This window comes from Orussus abietinus, unplaced genomic scaffold (assembly GCF_000612105.2).
Source record: "Orussus abietinus isolate OABI.00-Male unplaced genomic scaffold, Oabi_2.0 scaffold33, whole genome shotgun sequence".
Classification (NCBI taxonomy): Eukaryota; Metazoa; Arthropoda; class Insecta; order Hymenoptera; family Orussidae; genus Orussus; species Orussus abietinus.
In genome coordinates this window covers 345,565-371,377 of record NW_019394294.1, presented here as the reverse complement: position 1 = coordinate 371,377, position 25,813 = coordinate 345,565, and the positions used below count along the sequence as shown (strand labels likewise).

Below are 25,813 nucleotides of genomic sequence, written 5' to 3'. Positions count from 1 at the left end.
ATTGGAGCAATTTCTTCCTTCGAGAATCGATTGTCTTTGATTTTTCATACGACAAAAGCTACACCGTGATTAGATATAGCAGGTAACGTTCAGCCTTAAAATTATGACACCGTTTTGGCGATTTCCAACGATTTTCAGCTGATTTCTCCGTCATCTCGGGCATTGAAATCTCCGATTTTCCGAGTTAATTAATTCAAAATAATTCAAAAGAAACGGACGGGACGATATTTACGATGTTGGGGCTACTGGGAATGATGATGAGATTTTTATCCGCGAGAAATCGAGTAATTCGGGCCTTCCAGGTAGAGTTTTCCGCGTACAAGCCCCGTGAAACATGCCTCGTTCTTATCACCGTGCTCGCGGAAAGATCCCGCCATTACCGGCCACGGTCTAGCCGGAAGTACGGCGAGCACGGTCGTTAGAGCCGGAGTTTTCTGAGTGCGAAAAAGCACGAACTCGGCTCCCTAACTCGTTATTTATAAAACGGGACTGCTCATTAATGGCGCGTAAATAAAGCCTCGCGAGATGTGCCTCGCCTTTTGTCGAGAGGCCGATCTCGGGATTTCTCGCACCGAGGCCGACCTCGAGGATCGCCGTTTACGCCGGTCTCGTAATCGGAGCAAACCATGTAATCACCGAGATCCTCGATTAACCTGTTTGTCGGGCGATCGGTTTCAATAATTATCGACACATTCGATACGCACTCATCGGGACGTCTCAATGAACGCCCGAGGTCGAGATAGCCACGAAGTCTCGAAGAAAATCAGAGTTTATTATATGCCTCACAAAAATCATGCAACATTCATATCCAATAAAACGATTCGATTATGGATACCAGAGTGGAGGTTCTAAGGAAGGTCCCCTGACACCCATGAAATTTTAATGTTTCTTTAGATTCCTACAAAAAAAAAAAGAGAAATTTCATCGGTGTCATGAGTTCCTTGTAGCCTCCATATTTAGATTTCAATTTGAATCCTCGATTAATTAATGCAACACCTTCCTACAAAATTCCTACAAAAAATTCCTACAAAATTCCTACAAAAAAGATTCCTACAAAAAAAAAAGAAATTTCATCGGTGTCACGGGTTCCTTGTAGCCTCCATATTTAGATTTAAATTTTAATTATTCCTTGATGAATTAATCCAACACCTTTGTTGGGCAGTCCAGTTTAAACAGCCACCGGTCGGAAGATCGTCGCTCCTTCAATCATTATTCCCAGGAATATTAATATTCGTAGCAGTATCGGTACCCTCAGGGCTCGAATCTTGCCAGCCTCAGATGTTCCCTGCGAGCTTAAATAAGAAAATGGCCGCCTAGGAGGATATTATTAATGAATCTCTCGTACACGAACTGCACCGCTTCGGAGCAATCCGCGCATGTGCATCGCCTTGCGATGCTCTCACGCTCGGCGACATCAATCACGGGGTTTCTATACCCTTCGAGGGTGCTCTTACTCGCAATCTATCATACCCGTCGTGCGGCATTGCGTGTGCAAATGCGCAAATGGATGCGTTCACGAATGCACCCTTATAGCGCGACGCCGCGGCGGGGGTGCATTAATTGCACCGAGCAATGCAACCGGACGTTCCTGCGGAATTCCTACGGCATAATCCCGCGGGGAAAAATTCACGGGTTTCTCACACATTCCCGAAACCCTCCACCTCGGAATTTCCTCGGAAATCTCATAACGCGTTCACATTTCTAGAGGAAAAAAAAAATTAATAAATAAAAATACCCCCGACCCAAGATACAGAAAATATCAGAAGGACGCTTGACATCTGTTTTCTTCCTTTTCTCAAGAATTTCGAATAGCATTTAATTAACGCTATTTAATAGATAATGGATCATTTCCTCGGAAATCTCATAACGCGTTCACATTACTAATGAAAACACTTAATGTTTGAATGTACAGGAAAATTTAAAGACATAAAGCGCTATTTACTGGACAATGGATAATTTCCTTGGATATCTCATAACGCATTCACGTTAGTGATGGGAAAAAAAAAAATAGAAAAAATACCCCGACGCAAGATATGGAAAATATACAAAGAACGCTCTTTTTCTTTTTTTCTCAAGAATTTCGATTCAATTAGCGCTATTTAATGCATAATGTGCCGGGATATCGTGTTGGAGTAAAAGAATGGAAACTTTAGAACGTTTCAATTTTTATCGCCGCATGAATTTTTTAAACATCCTACGGGGAGCCGCCTCTATTTTCCTGGTGGCCACGAACTATGCCAGTAAAGATGGGTTAACTCCGGGAACTCTTAGCGGCAGAAGTTCGGCTACTTTAATATAAGTCCCCGCGAAGTGTCTCCGCGGCGTAAGGGCGACGTGTTCGAAACTGCCAAGAAAATTAATAACACGTCCCGAGCGAGTAACTCGGTCGTGCTCGTCGATGCGAGGCGTCGAGCTATCGGGGAAAATGACGAAAGTTCTCCCCCTGATATCCTGGGGGATCCTCGGTGTTCACGAATTCCCCGAACACTCCTCGGGGTAGGGGATGAAGCCGGGTAAGGGGGTAGATGCACGTATCGCGACGAACTACGAATTCCGACCGCCCGATCGGCAAACCTGGAGATTTCTAGGGAAATTTCCGATGAGAAATTTCCGACACATCGGGGAATGCTTCTAAAAGTATATCAATATACTTTTCACATTTAATTAACCCTCGATTTCATAACTGAAAATCTCGTACATCTCGCAAATTGGGTTTCACAGGAGAAAAACGCGACCCTCTGTTCCGTGATAAGAGAGATTTTTTTTTTGTAAGTGTCGGACAAATTAGGGCTTTTCTCCCTTTTGGGGGAATTATTGCCTTACTCTTGGTTTTGTAGATCGGTTATTTTCTTTTATTATCGGGGAACGAATTAGGGACGATGTGGAGCATGGGGATGGGGGTAAGTCTTATATCGGGGCAATCAATTTTCGCAATCCCCGGCGACGTAAATTTCACACAGGCCGCCCCGGAATGGCGATTTCCTGGCAGAGCCCTTACGTTTTGAGGTACAACCCCTGGAGGTAATCGATCGCTTTTAAGCCCCCCTGACCCATGCCCTTAATACGGTCAATTACTTCCGACAGATCGGTTATCACCTTGTCACTGGCCGCTTTATTTTTTCCTCCCCTGGAAGACCCCATATTTCCTCCTTAGGCGATATTACATTCGTGCGAGCCATGCAGAAACTTTTCCCCCTCGAGTGGAGCCCGGGTGACGTCGTGAAAATCCCTCGAGACAGTTTTGTCCGAAGTCCGGAAAATCCCGACCGATCTCCACGCTAAAAATCGTCCTCTCGTTGCACCTCGCCGAACTTCCAGATCTCACTAAGACGGACTAAATTATTTTTCACCATTATTAATTCCAATCATTTCGTTATAATTATTATAAAAGAATTCCGAGGTTTGAATGGCTGCTTTTTGAAGAGGCGGAAGATCTACCCGGTGTATGTTGCATTTTCCTGGGCTCCATTCTATCCGACTTGGAGTAGAATCGAGTAGTTCTCTTGTCGCCATCCATTTTCGGGATTTAGCTCGCTTTGCCCTGTTTCAACCTGGATGATGTATCGCTCGCAAAACCATCCCGTTGCGGCCATCTTACGAGATCTCGAGGAGGATCCGTTTCGTGTAAACCTTCGGTTTCCGTGGCCGAGGAAGGTTGCTTGGAGCTGGAAATTAAGGTGGTCCTTTACGAGGACTCGGTTCCAATAATTCCATACCGCGTAATCCTCTTCCTTCTCGGTCCTAACAAGGAAGGTACCTGAGGTGTCCCCCTCCGATTTTGTTCATTTTTAAATATGTTATAGAGGACTAAAATCTAAGGGACGCGTGTTTTTTTTTATCGACGGATAAACACTTCTAGGGGGTGAAATCAGGCTTCAAGGTTGGCCGTGCAAGGGGGCTGTTCATATAGAAGCACTCGACCGATTTTCATGAAACAACCGTCAAAATGTAGGGAATGAAGAATTATGAAACATGCATTTAGAATTTTTCGAAAAAATTCATTTTTAAAGGGTGAGCCACCCCTTTGAATACTTCCTTTACCCCTTACGCGAGCAGTAATTGCTCTATCCAAATGAAACTTGGCTAATTTATAGACCAGAACAATACAAAAAAAGTTTCATTTAAGTAGAACAATTACTGCTCTCGTAAGGGGTAAAAGAAGTATTCAAAGGGGTTGCTCACCCCTTAAAAATGAATTTTTTCGAAAAATTCCAAATGCATGTTTCATAATTCTTCATTCCCTACATTTTAACGGTTGTTTCATGAAAATCGGTCGAGTGCTTCTATATGAAACAGCCCCCTTGCACGGCCAACCTTGAAGACGGATTTCACCTTCTAAAAGTGTTTATCCGCCGATAAAAAAAACACAGGTCCCTTAGATTTTAGTCCTCTATAACATTCTTAAAAATGAACAAAATCGGAGGGGGACACCTCAGGTACCTTCCTTGTAAGACAATAGCCTAGATTAGACGTCGCTCGCTGTTTCGTAATTTCGTAATATCACGATTTCTCGATTTGATTGGGCTGTCCAGAAGGTTTGCGCCGATTTTTAAGTCCTAATCTCACCCATCGAAAATCCACGCGAATACTTTCACGACGATTCCCGCTCGCATAATTATTTTATTCATTCCTCTAAGAATATCCTCGCTGTAAAGAATTATTTTCAAAGTGGTTACTAGACAGAAGTCATGGAAGGTGAAGAAACGTCGAGTTTGTTGGCAATCCAATTTCAGCGGGGGTGGGATAATTCGTAATTAATAAGTCAGCTAATCGTCAAGGAAACCGCGTCGGTCCGACCTATTTGATTAGGTAATCGGTTTCCTGATAACGAGGCCGACTGTCAATTACCCAGGGACTAATTGTAATTAGGCCGGCGTAATTGTAATTATCTCGGGCCAATTAAGTCCCTTACTAATTATCCCAATCCCGCGTGTCGGGGGGCTGAAAACGTCAAATTGCGTCCCGACCAACGTCTTACTTCGGCCCGTTAAACGGCGTCGTAATCGTTGCACCCTCCGGGCCGGCTTTTCCTGAAACTGCATCCAGCAAACGAGTCTCGTTAACGTCGCGACGGAGCCTCGGGTCTCGTTGTAACTCCACCGCAAGGACGTCCGCGATGCAGCCTCCTAAAGTTGCACCGATGTCGCGATTTGTTGCGCCACTCTTCCCCTCGGAAACGAGATAAAGTTAATTTCCTACTCGCGGGAGAAAATCTTAAACGACGGGATATAAAGTATTACATAACCTCGAATCTCACGGGCTGACCTAACCTCGTTACTAACAGGGAAGGTATCCCAGGTCGATCTCTCCGATTTGATTTCTTTTATAATATGTTGTAGTAGACTAAAAACTAAGCGACACGTAATTTTTCTTATCTGACATTAAACACTTTAAGGGGGTGAAACCACCATCCAATGTAAGGCCTGTGAGGGGTGGCTCACCCTTTAATTTTTTTTTTATTGAAAAAATTATATTTTTCATTTCTCGTTACGAGAAACCTTTTCCAGGTGGATTAGTTAAAAAATATTGTGTTCTTGTGAGTGAAACTGCCAAATCGCCCCTTGACATGCCTTTGGATGGTGGTTCCACCCCCTTAAAGTGTTTAGTGGCAGATGAAAAAAATATGTGTCGCTTATTGTTAGTTTTTAGTCAACTATGACATATTATAAAAGAAATGAAATTGGACAGATCGACCTGCGATACCTTCCTTGTAAGAAAAGGATCATTACATCTAATCAGATAGACAGCCTCGATTCACCTCCCTGGTATCGCGTTATAACCGCGATAAGATTTAAAGTAATCCTCAACCCTAATTTTCCCTATGTGGACCTAACCTCAAAAAATGATTTATAGCAATTGGAATACATAACCTCGTTCGCCGGTCCCTGGTATCGCATTATAACCGCGATAGGGTCTAAAGTAATCCTCAATTCCGATTTTCGCGCTTTGGACTTAACCTCGAAATATAAATTATAGCAACTCTAATACATAACCTCGCTCGCCGGTAGTAATCCGCGTCGCTGCAACGTTTCAATCGAGCACGGCCCGTGCTCCTGGGAACTACAAATTACTCGCCCCTGTAACATTTTACTTAGCGTTAAACCCTTCCATAGTCATTACCTCTCCGGAGCGCGCTCCTGCGAGGATTACACGCAACAAGCGAGTCGCGTAAGTGTAACAGCCCTCGCGTCTCGTCGCGGCGTCGAGACAATGAGCCCGAAGTTGGCCGGGGACGCGAAGTTGGCCCCCTTAGTCGCGACTTCGAGAGCGAAGTTGCGCGCCTGCCGTTCGCTCCGGGAACTTCGGACCTAATGGCCGCGCAGCGAGGGGTGAAGGGGGGGGGTCGCGCGAGCCAATCAGAAGCCCACATTGCCGGCGCCCCAAGAGCTCGCGCTCCCATTGGCTCCCGTCCGCCGCGGACGGACTTTAACTACTCGTCGGGCGAGGGAAATTTTCCCCTGGGATTAGGCCGGCGTCGTCCAATGAGATTACCCGCTCCAGGGGAAATTGCTCGCCCGGCCGCGGGAAAATTTACCTCGCCGGCCTGGTCACTCGCGCGTCCAGGCTTTAGGACCGAATTTGGTCGACCCGTCGTCATGGAATTTTGGAAATAAATTCTAAAAATATAGAAAGACCTTGAATAAAATCGCCGAAAATTCGGACGCCTTTAAATGCCTTCCTATTACGTATTTATTGTAACATAGGCACTGCGAGCCCAGGATTTAGGTCCGAATTTGGTCGACCCGTCGTCATGGAATTTTGGAAATAAATTTGAAATATATAGAAGGGACTTAAATAAAGTCGCCGAAAATTCGGACGACTTTAAATGCCTGCCTATTAGGTTTTTATTGTAACATTGGCACTGCGAGCCCAGGCTTTAGGACCGAATTTGGGCGACCGGTCGTCATGCAATTTTGGAAATAAATTTGAAAAATATAGAAGGGACTTAAATAAAGTCGCCAAAATTCGGACGCCTTTGAATGCCCTCCTATTACGTATTTATTGTAACATAGGGACTGCGAGCCCAAGCTTTAGGGCAGAATTTGGTCGACCCGTTGTCCTGGAATTTTGGAAATAAATTTCGAAAATATAGAAAAGTGACCGTAATATAAAGTCGCCGTGAATATTCATATCTTTAAAAGCCTTTCCAAGCTTTAGGGGAAATAATTGCCAGGAATTGGTTGGAATTTTTTTTTGTAGATATTGAGGCATTTATTGTCATATTTTGGGGTGACGAGTAATGGAGGGGTTTTCTTTTTGTTGCAGTGTGCGTGCAGTGGCCAGAGGGTAGGTGCATCCACGACGTGTCCGAAGAGGCACTCATCACACTTTATTCGGAAATTCGGGAGAACTGCCACGGGTTCTCCTGAAGGGCCACTTCTCCGACGCTTGCCAAGGCTGTTCGGTCGATACGACAGATTGAGACCGCGACCACTTCCGAATTTCTTGCGAAACAATAGCTACTCCCAACCGCCCCCACGACCAAGCAAAAAGCGAAGGGTTTAGGGACGAAGTCAAGGCTAAATCGTTAAATATCGTCGAAATGATACGCCGGCACGTGCGAAGCGATCTACTCTTATCTATTAAGTCGCGATTCGAGCGCAGCGAGTGACGTCCCAGGCGGCGCCTTTGAACCGCCTTCAGAAGCGTCCACTTTGGCGTAATTGGGCCCATCGGCTCTTAAAAATCTTGAGAATTACCTCGGACTTGTTCCTTCATTTTTCTGGAATTTTTTACGAATTTTTTAACGCTTCATAAAAATATGCCTCTGGGACGGCGCGCGCCTGCGCGTTGATCCGACCTAACACTGACGGTAGAGGTGTCCCGAAATTACTGCTAATGATTTTTAGGGCTCGGCTCAAAAGTCCTTCTGCAGCCAAGGTGGGTCTATTTTATTTACATACTTATCATTATCCAACACTTTTCGTTTCCCGTTTCTTATTTAGATTCTCGGCCCCTCCTTAGCCTACCAAAAGCACCCGAACCGCCATCTTGTCGACGTTAGTCGAGCCAATTAATTGATTTCCGATTATCGAGACCGTTGTCCACCGATGAACGAGATTCTCGGCCAGGTTTCGAGACACTAGTCGACATTTTTCTATTATTCCGATGCACTCAAGGCATGTCGGCGCTAATTATGCACTCAATCAGTGCATTTAGATGCGCCAGAAAATCCGATCGATCCAATAGTTTGCCAATGAACGGCAAATAATTGCCACGAACAGTGACGTATCTATTTAGTCAGTGATAGGACGGGTTTAGTCGAAATCTCCGTCGAAATCCTCCATTTTGATAATCGACTGGATAATGATTACAGATTAGGTATAATGCCGCTGTATCTACACGTGTAATGGCACGATGCCATTTTGCATTCGTTTCTTTTTCTTTGTTCGTTTTCTTCCGAGGAATATCGGAGGAGTATCGTTTTCGGGACTCGAGGCTTTCAAAGGGTTATTCGAGAGCTATTCAAGAGATATTCGAGAGTTATTCAAGGCAGAGTTCTGGGAATGAATCCAAAATGGCGGAAAGGCCACCCACCACAAGAGGCGCTCTAGACTTTAGTGATATACGACTACAGGGTACTATGCAGTTTTTCTGCTACTTCTCTTATTCTGTTGTTTTTTTTTTGTCTTTCTATTTTTTGTTCGTTAGTTCTCCAAGCTCCTCTCGCCTCCTCGTCCATTCGCGCCATGGCTCTTCTCCCGTGGCGCATTTCCGAAAGCCCGGAAATCCGAAATCTCCCAATCCCCTCTACGTACTCAGACTCGAGAAAAGGCTTTGTCTATTGATGAAGAAATTCGAGGTGCCATTCTGTCGTGGCACCTCGAGCCAACGATGCAGGGTAAAGTAGTTAGTGAGACACGCAGTCGAAATTAGGTTAGGTTTGCGATAATCATTGTAAAGGTTCCCGAAATCGCCGGATTTCCTTTTACCAAGTCAATCCTCTCGGAAAAAGGAGTTGAAAGTCTATTTTGCAAAATTCTCCCCGAGCCGGAATTTCCGAGATATCCGGAATCGAAGTCGACCAATCAGACGTCGCCGATGCGCGTCAACGGAATTGGCTCCAACGGAAAGTGGCGGAGGACCTTCTAGACTTGAATTTTTATGGAAGCTTCTATGATAGATTTTGGAATCGATAGAAAAAAAAATCACCGAGAAAGGGAAATCCGGCGAGGTGGAACTCTCGAGCCGATGCAGGGCCGCGATCTCGGAGTCGACTTAACCTCAAAATACTCGTTTCGTCCTCGACACTTCGTTGGATTGATTTCAACTTGAGTTTCCTCGCGACCTCTCTCTGATTGCAGTTTTCTCTTTTTTTTCTTCTTTTTTCCCGGGCGATTCGGTGGTTCTCGACCAGAGGAGGATATCGCGTGAGAGAGGGTTCAAAGAAGTTGCCATTTTTAGGTTAGGATAGCCTAGTCTGCTACGATAGTGATAAGATGCATGCCACGGTTCCGTGTACGAGGAGTTTCATACGTAACTGCTCGAGTGCGCGCACGCCCTAAGCTCTCCGCCATGCCTGAAGACCTGAGAAGAAGAGCCCCTGGAAATGGGAAAAGAGAGATCAAGATAATGAAAGGGAGCCAGAAAGGAAGCAAAAATATGAGGGCGCAGGAAATTACGGGCTAGAGAGAGAAGACACTATACGAGAAGCTTAACGCGAGAGCGAGAGAAACATTGAACTATGGCGCGCTCTGGCGGAGGCGTCGCTGAAGCTGACATTCCCAATGCGACATTTTCTGCATTCCGTTACGTACGACTCTGGAAATACAAGGAATAATTCAAAAGCCAAAACGTTTCGTCATTAACGAAAGGATATATACACGATAAAAATGAAATATAACCCTTAGGCGGTAAAAATAAGAAAAAAGGTGTAAAATATTTTTCAAACGTTTTTCCATACGCAATTTCCAATTCTATGGAAAATCAAAGGCCTTTGTGGATTTTTCTCTCCTTCAAGTAGCCGTATTACGTTTACATTTTTCGCCGGGTAATTCGGGACGAGTGGAGGTACCCTCTCGGTGCTTCGTAATTAATTTCCTTAATTCCTCTGCCGGTTATTTTCTTCTGTTATTCCTTGTGTTTCCATTACGCGGTAGGCCTTAACATATCAGAGATGGACGAGGCCCTGTTTAATGTCGCCTCCATGTCCGCTGTGGTTTGTGATATCATGTTCCAACGAGACGTCGGTATCGGCCCGGCCCATCTCGGCATTGCTCCAGTTTTTAGGCTGTAACGGAGGTCATACGCGACATTTTCAACATAACCTAACATTCGACGCTAGGAACAAGGACACATTCCTTAGAGAAGAGCCTCGCAAGGTCTCTTATATAATTAACGCAGGAATACGGATATCTTAGAGGGCGAGCCGATAAATAAACACGTGGATGCACCGAGAGAGAAATCGAAGGAGTCGAAGAGACACAAGAAATTCAAGATCCTGAAGAAATGGAAATTCTCCATTTTCTATACGAAATCCATTTCCTCGGCTTGGGGGGGGGGGGATTTCCCGGGAATTTCATTTCCGCCCTGGCAGGAATTTTTGTACATCGCGAAATATAAATGCAGAAATTGCGTCCAAGTGTCGCTGCACTTATCTCTTTTTTTTTTCTCTCGGTGCAAACCGAGCTAGGTACACAACTCGTACATTCCGCGGAGAGAGGGAGACCAGGACGATCTCTTTTTACCGATCCGTACATATACACGTACTTTTATACGCATACTTTATCGTGCGACTTTACAGAGATGAATAAAGAGATTTTCTAGAAAACGAAGAGGCGAGATATCTTGTTCGAGTCGTTTTGACAACCAGAGATAAGAAATCGAAAATATGGAAATACTCCAAAGAGTAGCGACCATTCCCGGTTGCAGCATGCACTTGCATTTCGAAGTCAGTGTTCGTGTGTTACTCTCGATTTTTACGCTGAATGCTCTCACTCACTCGCTCGTTCGCTCTCTCCTCCACCCTCTCTCTCTCTCTCACTCTCTCTCTCGTTAAAAATTCCCCCTTAATCTCTCTCTCTCTCTCTCTCTCTTAATATCTCTCTGCTCGTTTATATCCGTCGTTCCGGGATTTCGATTCTCCAAATTCGAGTTCCGGGGAAAGGAGGTTAAAAAGAGACCCCAGGGACGAGAAGATAAAATGAAAAGAGGAACAATCAGAGGAATCTAGCGATTAAGGATGGCCGAGAGAGAAGGTCTCTCTTTTGGCTCTCGTTATCTCTCGTCTTCTCTCTTCACCCTCTAAGGTCGAATTAGAGCTCTTTCCCGAATTCCATTTCGACGGCCGACGCGTGTTTCTCCATTTTTCGTCTCTCCGCGCCAGCCCCCTTTTCTTTTTTCTCTCTCCTCTTCGCCCCCTTTATTTCGAGCCGCGTCCGTCTCTTTTCCTCTTGATTTGCTCCCTGGTTGGGGTAGGACAAAGGAATTGTTGGCAATCTCGCCGGACAGAGAGGACTCGTGGGAGCCTTGCAATTCCAACAGGGCCGACTCGCTCTTCCTTTTTCTCTCTTTCTCTCTCTCTCTCTCCACAAAAATATCCGGAGTCATCATTTCGTCAGTGTCGCCAGAAATTCCCCGGACGTCCTGAAAGGGGGAAAAAAAAAGGTTTCCGAATTTTCGGGCATTTTGTCTCATCGCCAGTTCCATTGTACTTTGCGCTTTCCTCATCCCTCGACTGCGAAGCGTAATTTGCTGAGTGCACTCCAAGTAAAAAATCCCTCCCTCCCCCCACACACAAAAATTGGAAAACTTGGAATTGCGAGGTCGCATAGATATTCCTCCCAAGAGCAGTTGCAGCTGCAGTTTTGCCGCATAAATCTGCATCTTCGGGCCCGCTCATCGATCCTCTCGAATGTTTTTCCTTCGAAATTGCGAAAACGCACTCTCTCTCCGCGCAATTGACAAATCGCTGCCGGTTATTCCGGTTTAATTCCGGCGCCGGGAGATCGATCTTCCCAGAAGTGGTCGGGATGCATCGAGTCGATATACACGAGTCAATATACATATCTGTTAGACACATTGCGTGTACGTGCGCCATTGGCACAGAGAAATTAATAGAGATGCTTAATTCTAAGAGGAAACTCGCGAGCTTAAATTCGTCGCGTGGTAATAATCGGTGCACCGATTAGAGCTTCTGATTAAATCAAGGGATTAATTAAAAGGGAAATAAGAAATATATAAGAGGAAGCGTAACGAGAGAGAGAGAGGGAGAGTAAAAGGGAGAGGGGGGGGGGGGGGCTAGAGAGGGAGAGGAGACCGATCTGCCTTCTCTGCATGCAATATGTATTTCTTTGGTCCAGAGTTGAGCAGAATTTGGAAGTAACGACTAACAAATGAAAGTCAAACGAGGAAACTCTTATTAAGTATGAAGGAGAAAGAAAAATTCATAAACGAAAAATCACTCCAGAGGAATTCCCTTCAGGAGTGGAAGATAAGAATTTCGTCGAATGACTTCTACGGTGTTGTAGGTTTTGCTCGACTCTAGTCTATATATCATATATATATTGTATATAATATATGGATATGTAGAGTCGCCTAATCGTCATCGAGTCGTGCTCACGAGCACGCTGCTGGAATGCATCACTGTCATGGCAATCTATCGTACTATATATAAATATATAAATATATATTCGTAAAATGGCGAGCCTCGCAAGTCTTGCACCAGGTAGCATGTGCAACCAAGGAACTGCACTCTGCAACTTAGAGTAAGAGAAAGTGCATCCAGGAAGCGTTAAAGAGGAAGGATGGCCTAACCTAACACGCCTACGAGCTGCATTTTGGGGACTTTGAGGATTCTCCGTACCTAGAATATATAAAAGTCAATATAGATACGCAGATACGTATAAAACGAGGAAGGATGGATATAAAAAAAAAACATACGATCGTTCAATACGCCGAAGGAACCACGGAAAGGAAACGAGAGAATCGAGGGAAAGGAAGTCGCGCTCGAAGCTTTTGAGGAAAGGGTCGGAAAATGTGAGAAAAGAGGGAACGATAAGAACCCTGAAGAGAGACAAGAGTAGAAACCGGAAGTCCTCTCAAGCCCCGATATATCTCCTAGCCCTGGTGGTTTGCAGTTTCATCTGCGTTTGGCAACTAGCTTTCGTAAATAAATAATGATTCTCGCCTAGTAGCTAGTCTAGGGCTCATTCCAGTGGTAAAGCATGAGGTATTATTTTTTTGTTCGTACACATAATACGTATAATTTATTAATTATTGTAATTTTATTATTATTAACTTAATTGCGACCTTCTATCTCCGTCCAGTCCAGTCCGCCCGATGTCATCTGTCGAACTGTATTCCTCCTCTCTTTCTTTCTCTCCCACTCTCTCCCTTTCTCTCTCTCTCTCTCTCTCTTTCTGTACAAAATCTGCGAAGTTCCATGAATGAATTTGTTCAATTGTCCCTTGTCGTTCCCGTCAATGATATGATGACCCTTCAGCAGAGGACTCCTAAAAAAGAGAAAAGAAATAGAAAACACGTTCTCGACACCTTTCTTTGAATATCCTCAAGATGATAACAGCTTCTCGGAATTCCCTCGGGATTTGTCGAAATGATTTCGAATTTAAATACCAGAGTGGAAGGAATTAATTTATCTCTCTCTTTCTCTCACCCTCTCTCTCTCTCTTTGCCCCTCACTCTTTCTCTCTGTCACTCCTCTCCTACTCTTGAGCCCTAATTAATATTCGATTGGCATTTTATTGACTGCAACTACTGTTAATATTGGATCACGCCATTATTGGATTGATTGACTTGAGATTGATTGATCACTTGTTACTCTTGATTTTCGTCACATACCACACGTAATTACACATCCACAAACGTGAACACGTGTCTCCTTGATTTTCGTATATTTTATTTTATCTCTCTCTCTCTTTCTCTCTTTCTCTCAATCTCTCTCTATCTTTCTCGATCATTTTTGTTTCGGTTGTCATTTACTTTTCTTTTTTTTTTGTTTCTCTCTTATGATTTAACTGTTACATAATAATCACGGTAATGCGCCACATTCACTGGTTGATGACTGTCTCGTTGACGAAGGCCCGTATACCTTGCCTGTGGTTGTGCTTGGTTGTGGTTGGAGCGGTTTTGGGAGAGAATTTTTAATTGCTTTTTTAATATTATTACCTTTTTTAATTTGCACGTCTCATGTCGTGGCCTTGGCTTGCCTTCATATGAGATTCACCTGTGAATATATTATATATACATATATATATACATATATATATATACTCGATTAGCGTTATGTTTTTATTTATAATTTTCCAAGCTTCGCCCGCCAGCCCGAAGCCTCTCTTCAGGGTCTTTTAGCTCGGCCTTGGAACTGCCTTGCAGAGACCTTGAATAGCCCTTGGAACTTGGAACGCGAGGGTCAAGGTTCTGCCTTTTTGGCCTCTTCATGTCGACCTGACCAATCGATATTCCGACCCGATCAATCGGTCTATCCGCGGCGCTTGCGGCAGGCGGGCGACGGCATAACATTTGGAGCCGTTAATTTTCATTGATTAATGTTAATGATCGTGGCACGGTGTGCTAGTTGGCGAGAGAAATGGCCGGCGAGGTTGCTGCATGCTCGAAAATGCCGTCAATTAGTGGGGACCGATCGATCGGTCCCCCGTGAGATCGACTTCCCCTCTGCCACTCGAGATCTTCGGAGAAGTTTTCCGGAAAATCGATAAAACTGTTTAATTCGCACCTTCCTCCATTTTGGAAAATTCACCGGGGCGAGAAATCCATAAACACCTGCTCGGTAGATTTCCTAAAAAACATGTTAATTATTACTTTCACAAAATGGCGATTTTAAAGTAGAACCTTGATATTTGATACACTGAGAAAAAGAAATGTTCTTGAAAGAAATATTTTGTTAAATCAGAGAATAATAATTTGACGCAGATAAACTTGAATAGATTGGATGCAACGACTCTTCCGAATTATGACAATTTATTTGAGTGAAATTATTATTCGTCGAATTTACGAAAATATTTCTTTGCTTCAAGGACATTTTTTCTCAGTCGAATAAGCGAGGCGTAATTTCGGGACGTTTATTAGAGAGAAAGAAAAAATGAAAATATTATGTAATTGAGATGAATTTTCGAAAACTGCTCCGAGGTTGGCAGAGGATTCGCTGACACCTACCGGTAGTTGGCAGCATCGATTCCTGACAGTAGTTGGTAGTCAGTATAGATGACGTGACGCATCGGGCCATCGATTGGCCGCACCGACGATACTCGTCGGGTATGCGCGGTTCCTCCGCAGCCGCAGCTTCGTCCGTGCCGCGCGCGAGAGAGAGAGGGACATAGAGGAAGAGAGCCCCGGTTCCCCCTCTCTCTCGCCCCCACGTGGGCGGCACGTTGGCCTCTCTCTCCCCCTGACCGCAAGTCGTTGAAGGATCTTGGAACACCCTGCTTACCAGATTATAGTTTTGACTTGCACTGGAACTACATAGGTGCATAATGTACGCACACTTTGTAACTAGCCGCTGTTCGGCTCTCTTCCGATCCTGTTCCGGCGCGTTCCGCCTGACGGTGCATGGCATATACCGGGCGTGAGTGCTCGAGCAAGTGCAAGCGCATGCGCAGTAGCCCGCCTTACCGGAAAGAGATGAATATCCCCCGAACCCGCCGATCGGATGCGGGCGTGATTGTACAGGCATGCCGTAGGGGCGAAACTCGCGGAACGAAGTCACGCGAAAATGAGCCCTACGGCCCCGCGACGCAGGGCCTGGAATACGGGCGGCGCTTAAGAGTCGCAATCGCGTGACGTAGTTACGGGAATTTCGCCCTTACGAATCCCCGAGTCGAGGAACTAGCTAACCGAATACTCGCTCACCTTTTGTAACCGTTCCCTTCCGTCGGTGCCCTTGCACCCTCGAGCGAGGATAGTGGACGCGCGAGGGATTGAAGATCAACACGCGACATGGCGGAATTGCGTGTTGGCTTTCAATTATCAGAGGCCAATGAGAGATCCGTTCTCCGAGAGGAGGGTTCCTCTCCGTCCGGCGACGCTGGCTGCTGCAAGAACTGCCCCTGCACGCGCGCGTATCCGCGAGGAGGGGAGTGCAGAGTGCTCGGCGCCGAGTCGCGGGCGCCGCCATCTTGGAAATCGCGGCTATGGACGTGGAGGGCATGGATCGGGCCCGATGGTTTGAGAAAACGGGAAAACCGAAAGAGAGAAAACAAAGGATGCCCCTCTGTTCGCTCTTTTTCCTTTTCGCTGCCCCTACGGAAGAATATCAAGGGGATGGCTCGGTTTGCGGAGTCCGTATATCGCGCGTCCAACCGCTCCAAGATGGCGGCGCGGTGAGTCGGCGCGCACGTCGCGTTCCGAAATCGTTGGGGTGCATCGGCGATTTCGGGATCCTCTCGAACTATGGAAAGAGACTAGGAAAGCGCCCGGTTGCACCTCGCAGTCTCGTGGTTCGCGCTCGCTGGCCGCCTAGTGACTTGTTAGATATCTTCTTTTTTTTTTTTTTCTCGAATTCGTTATTACCATTACCTACTTACTACTACTTACTACTTACTACTTACTACTACTTGTATATTGGAGGTACACCTAATTACTGTTGCTTTACTCGTGGGTTATGCGACTGTGGTTCTAGTGCATCCGACTTGAGTCTACGAGGCTGTATTCACCTATCTGTATGTTTTCATATTGACTAACCGAACATATTTTTTCTACGCCCGCTCCCGTTTCAGATGTAAGCCTCGGGCGCGCGTTTCTTTCCCCTCGAACCGTCACCCGATCGGCCGGTACACCGGAATGCACCAATCACCGCCTCGCCTCGCGACATGCCTCGACGCGGTTGGTCGGCCCTCGGCCAATTGACGCGGTTCGTTTCAAATTACGCGCCCATTAATATCGAAACGAATAAAGGAGTTTGAAGATGACTTTGAGGTTAGACAGGTGAAGATAACCTCGGAAGAAATCTTCAAACCCCTCCGAGTAACCATCATCTAGTCCGACGTTACTCGGTTCGGTCGATGCATTCAAATCCGCCATATTGAATTTCTTCCGACGCGGTTCATTGGCCTTTGCGATCCAAAATGCGGCGTCGGAAAGAAACGGGTGACTTACAAGGCACTTTGAAATTTACTTTGTGGCTATCGACCAATCGCGGACGCGGGTGCTTCGAATTGCCGCCGCGGCCGCCATCTTGGACGCTCGGCCAATCGCGGCGCTCCTCGGCGTCCCACGTGACCCAGGAGGTTTTCGAAGTCCGCTCCAACATAGACCTGAAACGAGAAGGTCGAGAACGCGCCGACGAGGGCGAGCAAAAACGAAATTGCGCCCGGAGGGGAGTTCTTGTTCCTCGGCGAGGTAAGTCCGGGGCACGAACTCCTCTCGAGATTATCACCGGTTTACGAGCCCCACTTCGACTCGCGGAAACGCCGCAGTAAATGGAGCCGACTTCGAAATTCAGGGGAGCGCTGCGGGAACGCGGGAACTAATAACGGAACTCCGAACGAGCCTTAATGGAGTTACCGCGTTCCGGGTTAGACGTGATCGAAAAACCTGGCGCCGCGGCGATTGGCTGCGACCGACCAATGACGCGCCTCGTTCCGTTGGAGCCGACCAATCGGCGCGCTAGAATATCCAAGATGGCGCCCGCCCGCATCCTCGACCCTCCACAAGCCTCGCCGATCGCGGCGATACATTCGGTGCCCTCGGCACATTCACCCTGGAATTTCCATTTTTCGAGCGCCCTCCTCTCCCCCAATAATCACCCCAGACACCCCACCCCGTAGAACTTCCTCCCGAATTGTCCAGAAATTCCTGGGGACTTCCACCCCATCTCACTGCACCCGACCGGGTCCCAAAACCAGAATATTCCCCGATACTTCGGATTCTTTCCTCGTTCCGACAAAAATCCGACATCCCTCTACTCCTCCCCTACTTCTCCTAACCCCGTCCTTCTTGAAGCCCCTAATGCCAAATCAGTCCAGCCTCCGTGTCAAGACTCGGCTTAGCCCGATTTGCAAGAAGAGGACGCTACAGTCGGGGGGAGCGAGAAAGGGTGGAAAGAAAGCGCGGGGCGAAGGGGTGGTGGTCCAGGGGTGGCTGGCAGGCGCGTTTATTGATCGCTCCGAGCAACCCTGCCAGCAACCTCTCTCCTCCTCTTCCGCAGCCCCCTTTACTCCTTGCTCCGAGCTCTCTCCGCCTCTCTCCCTCTCTGCACCCGGCCGCCCAGCATCCCCTCGCCCCCCTTCGGTGCTCGATCATATGAATTACTCGCAGCACCGGTGCACCCCAATGATGGCTCTTGACACGAGCCGGGCTCGTACGATCGTGCCCCGGTACATCCCCTTTACGGAATCCTCGCCGCCGCCCCGTCGACCGCCTCCCCGCCGCCCCGACGACCGCCTCCCGCGACCCCCCTTCGTCTGCTCGACGCACGAGTTGTGACGTCACTGGTGCACTCGCTCCATCCTCGTGATTCTGTATTTTGACACTGGAAAACCTTTAAATTGTCCCCCACTTGATATGGGGAAGGGGAACAATTTTTTCCTCGACCGGAAACTTTGAAAAAAAAAAATTCAATGGGGTGGTTTCCTCGTGACGGTAGGGGGGTTTATTGGAATGTTTTAGATTTTCACGACTTTCGATATCTTCTGAGATCTTCGACATTTTTTATACATTCGAGAATTCTTTTGACATTTATTTCTTTGTTATGGGATTTTTTATCATTCGGAGGGCGGCGTGGTTTCTTGAATTTCTTTTTTTTTTAGCTAAGCGGATTTTTAAAATGGCCGCGTAGACGCGCTCGGTGATCATTATTAGCGGTGCAGAGGCAGGACGCGATGGGCGGCTGATTACTTGGAGGGCCTCTTCAGACCCGCTCGTGATTCGTCAACTTTCGAGCACGCGCCTCTCTTTCTCCGGCGCCCTCGACGCGTCCTTTTTCCATCGCGGTATCGCGAGTACTCGAGGGCCCTTCGCGGCGCTTTTGCAAAATCCGCGGAGACGCGGAATCGAAAGGGAAGGGTCCGACTTTCGCTGGCTTCGCAGTTCTTCCTAACCGGCACCCTTTTCCGGGGCAGATAACGATCCCGACGCGGACCCGCGAGGTCGCCAAGATGGCGGCGCGCGCGGCGTTGGCGGCGCCACATTCAAATTTCTCGACTTTCGGAATATACTCGCGATCCGTACCGAGAAGGAAGTATTACCGGGAATCTCGAGTGAAAGGGAATCGAATTACGGATAAGGATTATCACCTCGAGGAGGCAAATCCTCGGTATAATCAGAAATTGGGTGGAATCGAAAATACGAGTCCGCATCCAAGATGGCAGCGCGCACGGCAACGGCCTCGTGGATGCCGACTCACGTTTTCGAATTTATTCCCCCCTTTTTCACGGGGAGGATTGAATTCCTCGAGGTGACGGTCCTTTCCTACGATTTGGCGTGTTTCATTCGATATTCACGGTGATTCGGAGATCCGAAAATGTGGAAATCCGAATCCATGGCCGCGCTTAGAAGCGACGGGGCGCAACAATGGCCGGATGAAAATGGCGGTCTCTTCCTTTTTTCTCCCCTCTCTGTCTCGCGCTCGTTAAGCGGCCCGGTACGCACCGCGTGACGCGAATCGGGGCTCGCCTTTTATTTATAAATGTACATACGTAACGAGCACAAATGCTACGGATAGACAACGGCAGGTCTGCACGAGGCGCTTCAGCGTCGCGGCGCTCGTTACGAGCGATCGATACCTCGACGAGGACGATTCGCGCGCCCAGACGCGGCCGTTGTCTCTCTTTCTCTCTCTCTCTCTCTCTCTCTCTGCCTTTTTCCCCTTTTTTCACGGGAAATAAAATACCCGCCGCTGTGTTGCCTTCCTCGATATTCCGCGGATTTCCATTCCGGCGAGCTCGCGATCCGTACAATCGGAGTGGGGCCCGCGAAAGCTACTTACCGCCATATTTGTTTCTCTTATTCTACCCTCCTTTTTCCCTATTCGGAAAGAGATCGCAGATTTTCCCCGGCCTCGTTACCGGAACGATCCACTATCCATTCCCGGGATTTTTAGAAATACGTCTCGATACACCGCGACGACCTATCGACTTCCACTAATCCACTCCCCCCATTTTCCACGAGGTAGGAAATCCACCCTTCCGTATAAATACCAGGAAAAAAAAAAGTTATGTAAAACGACGACCCCTGATTTAATTCCCCGAGGAACTCAATGCGGTCCTTCCCCCGATACCCTAGAATCCGGAGTCCTAACCTAACTCTCCCCGTTTTTATTTAATTTCCCCATCGAGAAGGGGTGGTTCGCGAAGAGGAAAGGGCGCGACTTCTGCCCGAGGTTTACTTCCTAATTACCGGTTTCCCCGATCCCAGACACCGAGGAAAAAAGAAATCCATTGAATCTCAGAAAATTCAAAGAATAACTATTAAACCGAAATAGACTAAGGTAAATTATCGTAATTCCGAGGAAATGTTACATTTAATTTATTCCAGTTCATTTGAGTGAAATAATTATTCTTTAAATTATTTCTCTGGCTCAATGGAGGGTTTCTTTTTCCTTTCTTTCTTCTTAAATCGGTGTATCAATTTTCCTGGATCCTTTGATTCGACGCCGAAAAAAGGCGCCTTGGGGGCGCTTTTTTTCCTAGGGGGATGAAAAAATGGCTCCGAGGGACGGTTTTCAATGACACGTCGGGTAGGACTAACGTTTTGGACAGGATACAGGTTGCCTGCCGTGCCTTGGAGCTGGTTAGGAGCGGCGGCACCTTCGGCGGCTGCAGCGGCAGCAGTTGCAGCGGCCGCGGTCACGCCATCCCCTGCAGCTGCACCCCTCGTCATCACCCCCAGGGCTGCGGCGAGACGGAGGTATAAGGACCTTAACCTTGCCTGCCCCTTTCGTTGTTTCGTCTGACTCGTCTCCCAGGAGCCTACTACCACCCCGATGCCCGAACTTTGTCTTCTCGTTCTTATCAGTCTCTCCCCCAGCACCCCCGACTCCACCCTGCCATGTAACAAGCACTCTCTTTCTCTCTCTATCTCACCTGCACGATCACGCACACGGTTGTTGCATTCGTTAGAGCTCCTGCAACAATGGCACCCCCCGACGCACGTATCGATGTTAACAATGTTAACCCTTTCGCCACCCTAGAGCGAAACGCCCCGACCTGTGGCAAAGTACACCAAAATTCTCTGCCTCCTCTAATTAACCTAATTCCATAATTTATTGATCACAATGAATAATTAACGAGTGCCGAGAGAGTTTTTCATTTTGGATTTTGTAATTTCACGTTTAACGTATTTTGGTGATATCGGTAACGTGTGCATTAATTGGGATTCGCGTGGTAATTATTGAATATAGAGTTTGGGGGATTCGATGTCATTTTGGACGCGGAATGAAATTTTTTGAGATTTTTTTCGAGGCAGAGTCCCGGTGAATTTTGGGAAACAAGTCGGGGACCTCGAAGAGGCCCTTGCCGGGATCCCCAGGTCGGTCTTGACTGTTTTTCCGTGTTCGTTTGTGACCCTGTAGCCTGAAGCCTAGATTTTGCCTGCTGCATCACGGCCTGGTCTTGTTGAAACGCCTGTAAAGAGGTCGCGATAGGTGTAGTTCGGGGTACCCTAACGTCACCCCGAGGTCTCGATGAGACCCTAACCGGCCCTCGCCATTTACTCACGGTGTTTGCTCGAGTAGTTGGACTTGGCTCCTTCAGCTAACCGATCTCTTCGACATCTTCTCCGAGGGCGAGGTCAGTGCAACTTGAGAAAGATACTGCAGGTCACGAGGCTAGCGATGGAAGGCCAAAATCTACGAGATGCTGAAGAAAGGTAGGCACAGGATCATCGGAGTCAGGAAGTCATCCGGGGTTTACTTGCTCCATTGACCCCATATCGATTCACGAGATCGAACGCAGAAGAAGGAGCGATCGCATTATCGGATGTCGAAGAACCCGAAATAAAGAAGCCGAAGAGCATTCCTCCATCTCATCTAATCGGCGCAGACCACCAGAACAGGAACGACCAGGAACGAGGGGACGATGACTCCAAAAACCAGGCACGTCACCAGCCTGAAGAACTTGGTCTTCAGCAAGTACTTGCAGGAGGTGACCCAGCCGATGGGACCGTCTTCGTCGACCTCGTACAGGATCTGAAAATCCCCGAGCCTGATGATTTTATGGCGGACCCTGAAGGAGGCCTCGTCCTCGGAGGGTAGAGCGAATCGCACGGAGGAGGTCAGGCTTCGAAGAGAGACGGAATTCCTCAGGGCCGGCTTCAGGGGTTTCACGGTGCCCAGGACCGTGACCACGGACTCCAGGGACGCTTGCGAGTGCACGGGCTCCAGGAAGTTGATGGATTTCCTCTTCTTCTTCCTCTTCGGGGGGTACCTGGCCCTGAAGGGCAGCACCTTCTGCGCCAGAGTCTGCTCTCTCGGCAACATCTGCGCAGCCCCTAACTGCTGATAAACAGTAGGGACGATCCTCTGAGCCGGCGTCTTGGGATGCCAAGGACGCTCCACCGACTTCTGCGGGATCCCCCATCCTGGGGTGCAGCTCGCACCCGCACTCGTGGTTGGCAGGTCCTGGTCCAGGCCCAAGGACCTGGTCGCCAGGGGCCGGTAATCGCTCAAAGACAACTTGATCTCCAATCTAGACGATCTCTCCGCTCTTCGAGCTCCCTCTTCGACTAAAATCGACTGATCGGCTCTTCCAGTCCCTGTCTTCTGGACCTGGGGACCAGCGGATGGGTCTTCGGGGTCTCTGTTCAGGTGCAGAGTCTCCCTCGAGGGACTCGCGCCAGGGGATCCGATTTTTCCCGCGGTCTCCACCGTGCACCTTGCAGCGTCCTCTTCCGCTGCAGGTCTACCTACAGCGCCCTGAGTTCTCCACTCGTCGCTCGACTCGCTTCCGACGTGCCCTGTCGAGTCGTTCGCCCCAGACCCGTATTTCGGATATGTTGGGGGTGTTCCCCCCCGATTCCTCGCAGCCTCGGCTGCAGGCTCGTGTTCCCGACACCCCTCCGGCTGCTGCTCCTGGTGCCGCTGCTGCTGCCGCCGCCGCTGCTGTTCCTGCATCAGGCTCTCACCTCGGCCAACGCTCTCCACCGGTGATCCTCAGTGATTTACAAGGTAGGCCGTCGTGGCATGTGTGTTGCAGCTGCAGCACTCAGGGGAGTCGCCATCCAGCGGGGAAGAGTCGGCGCTGCCAGGGCCGCGTTCCCCACTAGCGCCGCTGCACTTGCACTTACCCGGAACCCCGGGCCACTTGCAGCTGCAGCTGCCGCCACGGCCCTGCATCCCTTCGGACACGCGTAAGTATTCGAATTAACCCTCTCCCGCCAGGTGAATTTTCTCTCTACCTCGCGGTGAGTACTCTCGCACCTGATTAGAATACCCTTGCAAAGGTCCTCCACTCGGTACTCACGTGGAATTATCTCCGAATTTCCAGATTCTCCATTTTGGAGATAATTCATTCCTCGGTGCAATTCATCCGGAAATTCAGGAATGAAATTTTTCAATTCATTTTCGACCCTCTTGGAAATATGATCCGTGGAAATTTCCCGGCTGATCGGATGATTTTCCTTCGCAGAGCTTGATGAATCGTTCGGATTTGAAGGGCCTTTGCAGGATTATGGTTGACAGTTCTGGTTACTGCACATCATCGTTTCCGGCTCCGCAAAGGGGTTATGTTTTCCCGGGAATGCCAAGCACGTATGTCAGAGCTTTTCGGCCAGGACGAAGGCACTTCCTCCGGTTGCACGAGTCGCTCGTTATGTACTTGTGTTCTGCCTGCCCGAGTTTTAGCTTGTTTCTGCACGGCCCTAACCTGTACCGAACTAACTTCGCGGGGGATCCGAACCTGTCCCCTGGCGACTGGGATGAGAGGAGGATTCTCTTCCGTGGACCACTTCGGTCGGTCTTCAGATCCCCGAAAAAACTGAAACATAGAAAGAAAGAACCCATTTAAAGAATTCCACCACATCGAATCGAGACATTTTTTGCGCCGATAATTATTCGCAAGCCGATTTTTTTCTAATTTTGCGACTCTTTAAAAATAATTCCATGACGCCGTATTCTCGTATTCGTTCTATCGACTTCGAGGACAATTTTTCAGGGCGGTAGTTTTTCTTGAATTTCCCTCGATCGGTGTAACCGGTCCAGGAACGGCGCTGTTATTTCCCAACTTTCCAGCCGGAAAAAAAATGGGGGGAAGCGGAAAATTGGCGCAGAAATAGAGGAATCCGGCTAAACTCGCGACCATTATTTCTTCGGACGTTGAGTTATTCCTGGGATCGGTCGTTCATTCCGACGGACATGTTCGACTCAGCTCAAACAGGACCACAATTGGCGGACGGTATGCCGTGAGAAATTAGCTTTTCCGCTCGTAGCGCGTTTCTCGTAAATTTCCGAAAAGCCATCGGCCCTTTCATTCGGACGCGTCAAATTTGTTTCTTTGGCCCTCTCGGAAGCGATTCGCTGGTCCATTAATTCGGCGCAATCGGCTATGAATTTAATTGCTCCATAATGTGTACTAATTACGACTTTTTATTGTTTACAGTGTCTATTACGACCCCTTCCTAGCAGCACATGCAGCGACGCAGGATCCTAACTACAGGCTGCAGGTAAGGCTGACATACCAGAAATTACTTATTCATGCAGTTTACCAATGTCGATGCGTGAGCGGACACGAATGGGACTGCGTTACGGTGAAATATTGTAAAAATGATAATTTATAACGAAAAAGGGAAATTGAACCGAGGTTTGCGTGATGTGCAATTTTGATATTACCTTTTTTTTTTTATATTTCTTTTTTGACACCGTCCATGTCCGTCCACGCATTCGACGGTAATTCTGGAATACTCAAAGCAATGATTTGTTACTAAATGAACATAACTGCCGGGCGTTATAGCTGGAATGGCCGCAAGCAACAGCTGACGTTAGTTGATACGTTTTGCCAGGCTTGCACAATGACGCGATATATCACTCCTATCTTGTATGCTACGTATATCTATACGTGTATATTGTTCTCCTTTATCAATGTCCCCTCTGTACCTGTCTCTCTCTCACTTTCTCTCCTCTTCTCTGTCTCTCTCACTCCCCCGCGAACATAAACTCACGCAGCTAACTTATTGGTCCACGCTTAGTGCCTCACAAATCAGTAATTAGGGAAATAAAGGTTATCTTTTGATAAATCGGCTCGATAATCGTGAATTTTATTAGTACATTTATATTGAAATTTCTACATCGAAGTACCATTATTTCTAAGCAGAGAGACTAATTTTGATTTAGTTTTCTCATCAACTTTTTACTAAAAATTATCCGAAACTTTGCATTGAATTGAAAATATTGCATTTAGGAGTATTCTTTGGGGTAGGAAAAAAAATTGAAAAGATGGAAATTATTTAGTGGGAATGTAGTTGAATTAATGGGGAGGAGTAATTTTAAACGATCACAGGCCTGGAGACCTGCTAGAATGCTTCTGATCATTTTCTATCACACGGTGGGCTTAAACATTGCCAATGACGACGCGGCATCTTGTTGCATTTGTTGCATTGTCTTTTCTCTTCCTCTTCACCTCACGGCCCCTCTCACCTCCCCGCACGTAATTCAAACATGGCCGCAAATATGGCGGGCTCGATGCAGGAAATGCGAGCGCATTTCCATGGTGGCGTATTTACCCAACCCTCCGTTCGATCGCGTCGATATTCACGGTATAGACTCGTTCACTGGCGTACTTAACAACGAGTATCTTTACCCGCGTGTAGGTCGATACGTTAACGAGAAAATCCAGTCGAAAAAGCCGAGGTGGGAGGGTTTGCGCACACTTTTCAAGTATGCCGTTTGTGTTTCAGGCTAAAGCGC

At 47.6% G+C, this 25,813-nt stretch overlaps 1 protein-coding gene across 1 annotated transcript in view; it reads left to right on the top strand.

Annotated features, from left to right (window-relative positions):
• Nucleotides 1-25,813, top strand: part of LOC105695568 (RNA binding protein fox-1 homolog 1-like) — a 125,775-nt gene that overhangs the window by 87,117 nt on the left and 12,845 nt on the right. Inside the window, exons 7-9 of the mRNA XM_023435026.1 lie at nt 7,267-7,287; nt 23,109-23,262; nt 24,510-24,573. Coding sequence (XP_023290794.1) covers nt 7,267-7,287; nt 23,109-23,262; nt 24,510-24,573 — 239 coding nt within the window. The remainder of the gene's footprint in view (nt 1-7,266; nt 7,288-23,108; nt 23,263-24,509; nt 24,574-25,813) is intronic.